The following is a 9,614-nucleotide window of genomic DNA, read 5'->3' as shown; positions in this document are numbered from 1 at the left end:
TGTCAGCCAAAAGGCACCTTTAATCACTGAAAGGTATATTGTAGTTTATAGTGAAGGTTACCTTTTACATCGTTCCCCAATGATAACAATAACTTTCATATATAAAGCCTATAAAAAAAAAAAATAAAAAAAAAAAAAAATCCCTACCTACCCTACCTGTCTAAAAAATGGATGTAACCCTAACCAAACAATTTTTTTTTTTTGGCCTTATTCATATCTTGGATTATCATTGGCTTTGTGTGTGTATTCAAAAGTGGTGTTTAGTGTAGTGTGGACAAAGTTCAAGTGCGTCACCGTCAGCAAAAAGGGAACCGACAACGGCCGATGCACAGCATGTAACACAGATGTTTCCATCGGCAGCGGTGTTAGGAAAGACCTGACACGCCACCTCACCAGCAAGATGCACCTTGCGAAGGCCGAAGCAATGTCATCGACGCCAAGCATCCAGAACGCTTTCTTCAAACTGGCATCCCACAATCCCGTGGACAGGGCCGAAGTCTACTTCGCGACATTCATTGCCGAGCACAACCTGTCGTTCTTTATTGCAGGCCACTTAACAGACTTGGTGAAAGACATGTTCCCTGACAGCGAAATCGCCAAGAAGTTCCGCTGCCAATGGACCAAAGCGACAAACATAGTAACAAAGGCGCTTGCTCCCATCGCCGACACAAAGTCACCCGCCTGTGCCGGACAACAAATTTAGTATCATGATGGACGAGAGCAACGACCAGAGTGATAGTAAATGTGTTGCCATACTAGTTAGAATGTACGACAGTAAAGTGTGTAACTAGTGTTGTTAGTGTATGTTCTTGTAATAAAATAAGACACGTTCGTGATTTTGTATTACTGTATTATTTATTCACATGAATTCATTTACGTTGATATGATTATAAAACGAAATAAAATTGAGACATGTGTGTGGAGGCTTGTAAAGTGTGTAGTTGGTCCTGTTAGTGTATGTTCTTCAAATGAAATACATTTTACACATAGAAAATCTATTGTATTATTTATTCATTTTTATTAATTCATGCTGGTATGATTATAAAATGCAATAAAATTGAAATCCTTCACTTGATGTTCTTGTTCAAACCCACAAATATCACGCCCTGCAGAAACTGCGGGTCTTTCTCCTGACGTGACAGACACGTCTCTATCAAAATTATATGCATCTCCAAACGGAAAAAAGCTCATCGACTGGAAAATCTTCTTGATCGTCTGGTAAATAAATATTTCCTGTTTTGATGAAACCGAAAGTATATCCTTCTGGTTAGCACTTCATTTAAAGCCTGGGAAAATATCTGGTGGTTTTATTTTTTCAAGAAAATGCAGAAAAAAACAAATCAAGACAAGTAAAGAATACGTCTTGGCAGTCAAAATAGGTACATTTTCCTGACGTTATAAATGACTAAAATAGCCCCAGATATGCTCTAGAATGCACCACAGACGTTCCCCAATTAATTTTTTTTCCCTGTTATCCTTTATTTTGTTCACATGAGGATAAACCCTATAATGTTATTTGAGAAGAAAGCCTGTTTGCAAGACAGGATGTGGTTACCAATTGGGATTTCATTAATTAGAATAATGAAAAAATAAAGAAAATCCACAATCCCCCCCGACCCTATTTTTTCCTTCCGACCCTACAATTTTTATTGAGGATTTTTTACAGTGGTTCATGTTAAAATTTGACAACTTTATTTTTTCTACAATAGCACAGACCTTTAAGCCATGGATTGGATATTCGGGATACAATATCACGAACTCGGCAAGTATCAGGAATTCCGCCAGTTCTTTGATGGCGATATTCACCGATATCAGATTATTTCAATCAGCACTGCTGATAACCAGCACCGAAATGTTGCAAGTGTTAATTTCAATCAGCAACTGATCTGTTCATAGTTATTGTATGTTATCATGGGCCAATTATGTTTGACTTTAAATTAATATTAATTAATTAAAGGGGCTGTACTCCGTATGATGAAATAGCTAAAAAATGAAGAAAATTGTCGAAAACTGACATAAACTTGGTATTGATGTGTACAATGCATTGAAACTTACTAACTGAAGTACCACATATTTAATAATTGATTTATTTTTTGCAGTTTTCGCATATTTTTCCATTAAAAAAAAGATAACTAGGTATGCCTTCCTAGAAAAATTCATTCCTTATGTGTGATTGGCTAGTCGATGTTATCACATGATATTACCAAGTTAGGTATATAGCTTAAATATTCCAACCATTTAAGGTAAGCCCCGTAGCACAATGGATACGACACTAGACTGCAATTTTGGCGACACCGGTTCGAACCCGGTCTCTGACTGGATTTTTTTTACATTTTTTTTTTTTACAATTATGATTTCAAAGAGTAAAACAAACATTTTATTAATTAATTATCCTAAGATTCCCTACAGAAAAAAACTTTTTTTGGTGCAAATGTGGTGCACAGTCACAGATGTAAATTTTGATGATAGTGATTATAATTATGGTTCCAAAACAGAGGGGTTATATATTTGCCCACATTGTACGAAAGTTTTTAAAACTATTCGCAGTCTTAAGGGTAATGTCACCAATCAACACATGGACTTTTGGATCATGTCACCAAACAACACATAGACTTAGGGGTCAGGTCACCAAACAACACATGGACATAGGGGTCTAGTTACCAAACAACACATGGACTTAGGGGTCTAGTTACCAAACAACACATGGACTTAGGGGTCTAGTTACCAAACAACACATGGACTTAGGGGTCTAGTTACCAAACAACACATGGACTTAGGGGTCTAGTTACCAAACAACACATGGACTTAGGGGTCATGTCACCAAACAACACAGACTTAGGGGTCAGGTCACCAAACAACACATGGACTTAGGGGTCAGGTCACCAAACAACACATGGACTTAGGGGTCATGTCACCAAACAACACAGACTTAGGGGTCATGTCATCATACAACACATGGACATAGGGGTCAGGTCACCAAACAACACATGGACATAGGGGTCTAGTTACCAAACAACACATGGACTTAGGGGTCTAGTTACCAAACAACACATGGACTTAGGGGTCTAGTTACCAAACAACACATGGACTTAGGGGTCTAGTTACCAAACAACACATGGACTTAGGGGTCATGTCACCAAACAACACAGACTTAGGGGTCAGGTCACCAAACAACACATGGACTTAGGGGTCAGGTCACCAAACAACACATGGACTTAGGGGTCATGTCACCAAACAACACAGACTTAGGGGTCATGTCATCATACAACACATGGACTTAGGGGTCAGGTCACCAAACAACACATGGACTTAGGGGTCTAGTTACCAAACAACACATGGACTTAGGGGTCTAGTTACCAAACAACACATGGACTTAGGGATCTAGTTACCAAACAAACATGGACTTAGGGGTCATGTCACCAAACAACACATGAACTTAGGGGTCATGTCACCAAACAACACATGGACTTAGGGGTCATGTCACCAAACAACACATGGACTTAGGGGTCATGTCACCAAACAACACATGGACTTAGGGGTCATGTCACCAAACAACATATGGACTTAGGGATCATGTCACCAAACAACACATAGACTTAGGGGTCAGGTCACCAAACAACACATGGACATAGGGGTCTAGTTACCATACAACACATAGACTTAGGGGTCAGGTCACCAAACAACACATGGACATAGGGGTCTAGTTACCAAACAACACATGGACTTAGGGGTCTAGTTACCAAACAACACATGGACTTAGGGGTCTAGTTACCAAACAACACATGGACTTAGGGGTCTAGTTACCAAACAACACATGGACTTAGGGGTCATGTCACCAAACAACACAGACTTAGGGGTCAGGTCACCAAACAACACATGGACTTAGGGGTCAGGTCACCAAACAACACATGGACTTAGGGGTCATGTCACCAAACAACACAGACTTAGGGGTCATGTCATCATACAACACATGGACTTAGGGGTCAGGTCACCAAACAACACATGGACTTAGGGGTCTAGTTACCAAACAACACATGGACTTAGGGGTCTAGTTACCAAACAACACATGGACTTAGGGATCTAGTTACCAAACAAACATGGACTTAGGGGTCATGTCACCAAACAACACATGAACTTAGGGGTCATGTCACCAAACAACACATGGACTTAGGGGTCATGTCACCAAACAACACATGGACTTAGGGGTCATGTCACCAAACAACACATGGACTTAGGGGTCATGTCACCAAACAACACATGGACTTAGGGGTCTAGTTACCAAACAACACATGGACTTAGGGGTCTAGTTACCAAATAACACATGGACTTAGGGATCTAGTTACCAAATAACACATGGACTTAGGGGTCTAGTTACCAAATAACACATGGACTAAGGGGTCATGTCACCAAAAAACAACACATGGACTTAGGGGTCATGTCACCAAACAACACATGGACTTAGGGGTCATGTCATCAAACAACACAGGGACTTAGGGGTCATGTCACCAATCAACACATGGACTTAGGGGCAATGTCACCAAGCAACACATGGACTAAGGGGTCAAGTCATCAAACAACATATGGACTAAGGGATCATGCCATTGTCATCAAACAACACACGGACTTAGGGGTCACGTCACCAATCAACACATGGACTTAGGGGCAACAGCACCAAATAACACATGGACTCAGGGGTCAAGTCACCAAACAACATAATTTATGGACTTAGGGGTCATGTCATCAAACAACATATGGATCTAGGGGTCATGTCACCAAACACATGGACTTTGGGGTCATGTGTTTGTAGTCAGGCTAAAGTGAAATGTGAAAGCCTTTTCATCCAGACTGGTTGTGATCTCAAGGACAGTGTTAATACATTTGTAAAAAATATTCTCATTTGAAATAATTGGCATACTGATTTGAAAGTAAAATTATGTGCATTAAAAAGAAAGTAAGTGACCGTGGTCAAGAGATTCTTGATTACATTTGAGGATTTAACACAAAAACTCTGTTCTGTTTTGTTCTGTTCTGATCTGTTATTCAATTCACCATGATAACATAACATGAATGTGCTAGTTTGTGTTATTACATATGTTCTGATGTTTTTCTATACTGACGTTCCAGCAATGGAAATGTAGGACATCTTGGATAACCTGAGAGACCTGCTAGAATACATCAGTAAAGAAGATGAGAAGGGAGATGAGAAGGAAGATGAGAAGGAAGAAGAACAAGAAGCCACATCAATCACGCCATCAGAAACCACAGCAGCAACTGGAAGGCCCCCCTGACAATATTAGGTTAAAGATTTTCTAAAGGTCCCTGAAAATGATTTTCAACTGTAACAAATAACCTGTACATAGGGTTTAGTTTGTTAGCATAATTTGTGACTGAAATAAAATAGAAAAATGCTTTGCCGATTAATAAATACCACTGAGAAAAACAATGAATAACTTGACTGTAAAAGGGTAAGTACATGTAATTACCATTTAAGCCAGCAACATTAAATGAATATGGCTCATGGTTAAATTGCCATGCTCATTTAAAAAAACAACAACACTATCCGGTAGATCTAAAATGTCATCTTCATTTTGACAGGTGTTGAGGAAGATCATTGACACTGGAGGAAGCACAACTGGTAGATGCCTTCATAACAGACTTGGAAGAAGGTACTGTAGCTATCCAGAGACATGACAGCATCTACCATCACGTGCAGAAGCTTCTGACTCTTCCTTTCGTACCGCCAGAAGATATTCCATGATCGTTCCAAAAGCAGAAAGATCATCTGATGGCATATCTCAAATGCTGCCCGAACTGTTTGAGTTAAGGTTAGTGACCAGTGGCTTGGGAACTTATTGTTGGCCAACAGATGTGAGGTCAGTCTACAGAAAGAACGTCTTCATCAAAAACGAAACTGAAGATGAGTTTGTATATTAAAATATAGACAAAATAATAGTATATAACATAAAAGGGGTATGGTTTACTTATGCAGTGACTAAAGGATTGTATACATTTATAAATTGTAATCTAGGTTTAATTTGATGCATAAACACATGTCCTGTCAAAGTACTAACTTAACTTGTACATTGAGTCAATGCTTATCATAGTATGCTGAATTCATATTTTCATTATTTCTAGGAGGGCATCGTGGCAGGTACCCCAATTCCAGGCGCAGAAATGCCAATACTGGGCGCAGAAATGCCAATACTGGGCGCAGGAAAGCCAAGGTTGGGTGCAGGAATGCCAAGGCCAGGCGAAGGAAGGCCAAGGCCGGGCACAGAAATGCCAATACTGGGCGCAGGAAAGCCAAGGCTGGGAGCAGAAAAGCCAATACTGGGCGCAGAAATGCCAAGGCTTGGCACAGAAATACCAATACTGGGCGCAGGAATACCAAGCTTGGGTGCAGAAATGCCAGAACTGGGAGCAGAAATGCCAACACTGGGCGCAGGAATGCCAAGCTCGGGTGCAGAAATGCCAATACTGGCCACAGGAATGCCAAGCTCGGGTGCAGAAATGCCAATACTGGGAGCAGGAATGCCAAGGCCAGGCGCAGAAAACTTCCACTTTATGTTTTACTTGGACTGATGGAGAGGGAACCTTGCAAATCTTGTTCTGCTCCAGGCCCAGCTGGTAGGAGAGCAGATGGGGGGTAAACAGGCGGGGTGTCTACCTTGTATCCAGGAGTTGTGGGACATGCATGATCCCCATGATTTTCTGAGGGAGATAGGGGAGATTTATCATTGAGTCGGAGTCATTATCAATAGTCAAACCAGTACATGTAGTATATTTTTACATGTGTATGTTTTTTTCTCATGACTTTTGTGTTTATGTATTTGTACTCTATAATATATATCAACACTTCATTTTGCATGTATTTTGGAATATAATAACTGTTATGAGTTTCAAGAATGTCCATTTATCTATTTATTAAATAGCAATGGTTATTACTTATTCATATATAATCCCATCTGTGTATATATTGTATATTTGGTGTATATATTGTATATTTGTTACGTGTTTTCCTTATTTATCATTTTAATTGAACTGTCTCATTATTTTCATAATTCTTCATCTTGAAAATAAACTGAGATATAAATTGTTTATTATTTATTTGTAATCTTTCCAAAACGAAATCAAGGGGTTGGCAAGTCTTCATTTACTAAGAGTTGAATGTCTTTGATTAAGGTGGGATTGAAAAGTCTAAGTCAAAGGGGTTCAAAATTCTTTTATTTCCCAAATGACAAAAGGGGTTGGAAAGTCTTGGGAGTTGAAAATATCTGCTCCTGGTTCAGATGATCCATTAAGAAGCTCAGGCAAACGGTTAGGCTTTCAAATTGAAATGGTGCAGTAATTGTCATGTAGTAGAGTTATAAGATTTTCAGAGGACAGAGATAATCACAAAAGGTCCATGAAGACAACTTATTGCTCTCCTGAGTATCACAGCTTTAATTGTATTTTGTAATTGTATTAAGTGTTTGTGTTAGTGATCTCAGTGGAAAATGTTGCCGTAAAATTGGTATTAAAAATAAGGTTTGTGAAACATTTAACCTTAGTAGCAATCTACTTTAAGACATCAACAAAGCCTATAATAGATCTTGCCCTAAAATTTATAGAGATGATTATTATGGTTGTTGAACCATTCAACCTAGGGTCCTATGTATTGACCTTCACATGAGACATAACCACATCAACCTATTATATTAACATTCTGATAAAAGTTTAGTGAAGATTTGGCAGAAAATGTGGCCTCTTCAAAGATAAGGTTTTCAGAACTTAAATTTTAATATAATGACTTTTTTTAGTTTTTTTTACCCATTTTCAGTCATTTCCTTGACATTATACTGACTCACATTCTGATCATGTTTCATATAGATTGAGTAGAAGGTATGACCTCTATCGATAAGACAGATTTTAAAAAAGTAACCTTCATTATGAATACACATGACAAAAATAAGAACTTGACCATGATGTCATAATATATATATAAGACAAACATTCTAACCAAGAATCAAAAAGATTGCAATAAGGAAGGGAAAGCATTGAGTTTTTGGTTTCTTACGTTTTCAGATAAGACCCATTTGGCGTGCGAGTTGTTTGAGTTTATAGAACTAGACATACCATCTTTAGTTGTATCAAATATTCCTTACATCAAACTTACCAAGAAGTGTATACAGTTCATTAACTGGTTAAAATCTATATTAGTCTTGAATACAAAAAGCTAAAAGAACACCTGTGTAAAGAGAAACCACATTCTAGGCACAGTCTACTATTACAATAATATATATTTCCTTGGCAAACTACTCGAGACATATGAACACTCCTAACACACAGTGATATGAAAACAACTTAATTTGAAAATATATTTCTTATGCATACATTCATTTTTGAAACAGTCTAGAAAGTCCACTTTAGATACAGGCTAGATGAGGCTGCATGTGTAAAAGTCTGAAGTTGTTTGGTCTAATATGCACAATTTTTATTGTGGCTGACTCGGGGCAAGGGGCACTGTCATTCAGCCTTTCTCAGTCCAAATTGGCACTCTTACAGATGTTAGGAAAAGGCTAGATCAGGCTGCATGTGTAAGAGTCTGGTCGTCTTGTCTCTAGACACCCTTTTTATCATGGCTGATTTATGAGCAGGGGCAATACCTTTCAGCAGAGTCCTTTGAAATATTTTCAATGCACATCCAGACACTTTTCAGATGCTCAATACAGTCCAAGAAGGGCACTTCTAAAGTCATCCTTAGGTATAGAAAAATTCCAGGGCATCCGATGTTTTGAAATTGTGACCTCCGAGATGCTCCTCAAAACTTTGCTCATCCAAGATTCACATGGTGCTTATATATCAGTCTACATTATAAAGAATATGAAGTCTGTTGGGTTTTTTTTATTTTTGCAGGGTTGACTTGTTGGCACTGTAATTTCCATGCCAGGCTTCACTTACTATGTGCATTGATGGGCTGCTTTGTAGTGATGAACAACGAAAGGTTGCACATATGGCATAGTCAGCTCCAGTAACTGTTTGCACTTTTAGCACTGAAATCTAGGCCACCAATCCCTGTGTGTCCAACATCTTGACATGTTTTGCACAGCCTAAACACTGTAGTTTGATGATAACATCCCAGACAAGTGTCATCTTCAAGTCATGTTTCAATATTTATCATTCTTCATTTGCTGAGACTATCTTGTGTCACATTTTATAGTGTTTGCTTATAGCAAAACAGTGTTTGCACATAAACACATGCTTTTATAGCCAGAGTGTACACTTTGCCACACGCCCTAATAGCCAAATAGGGCCTTTATTTCGATACATGCTCTTAAAGCAAAACAGGGTCCATATTTCCATACATGCTCCGATAGCCAAACAGGGTTCGCATTCCAATACATGCTCTTATAGCCAAACAGGGTCCACATTTCCATACATTCTCTGATAGCCACACTGAGTCTGCATTTCCATACATTCTCTGATAGCCACACTGGGTCTGCATTTCCATACATTCTCTGATAGCCACACTGGGTCTGCATTTCCATATATTCTCTGATAGCCACACTGGGTCCGCATTTCCATAAAAGCTCTGATAGCCACACTGAGTCTGCATTTCCATACATTCTCTGATA

The 9,614-nt window shown here is 38.8% G+C and overlaps 1 protein-coding gene across 1 annotated transcript; it reads left to right on the top strand.

The window, feature by feature from the left end:
- Positions 1-400: 400 nt before the first annotated feature.
- Positions 401-6,582, top strand: LOC128217481 (postacrosomal sheath WW domain-binding protein-like). The gene is made up of 3 exons (XM_052924637.1): positions 401-637; positions 5,139-5,267; positions 6,136-6,582. The coding sequence occupies exons 1-3, from the start codon at positions 401-403 to the stop codon at positions 6,580-6,582; spliced, it is 813 nt and encodes a 270-aa protein (XP_052780597.1).
- The last annotated feature ends 3,032 nt before the right edge of the window (positions 6,583-9,614 follow it).

The sequence above is a fragment of the Mya arenaria genome, chromosome 14 (assembly GCF_026914265.1).
Source record: "Mya arenaria isolate MELC-2E11 chromosome 14, ASM2691426v1".
In the NCBI taxonomy this organism is placed as follows: Eukaryota; Metazoa; Mollusca; class Bivalvia; order Myida; family Myidae; genus Mya; species Mya arenaria.
The sequence above is the reverse complement of the archived record's forward strand: the minus strand, read 5'-3'. Positions and strand labels throughout refer to the sequence as shown.

Bases quoted from the DNA above. Each gene is read 5' to 3' on its own strand.
- LOC128217481 (XM_052924637.1), top strand. From the start codon at position 401: ATGCACCTTGCGAAGGCCGAAGCAATGTCATCGACGCCAAGCATCCAG. The intron at 638-5,138 runs GTAACAAAGGCG...ATGGAAATGTAG, and splicing joins GGACCAAAGCGACAAACATA to GACATCTTGGATAACCTGAG. The intron at 5,268-6,135 runs GCAACTGGAAGG...CATTATTTCTAG, and splicing joins CGCCATCAGAAACCACAGCA to GAGGGCATCGTGGCAGGTAC.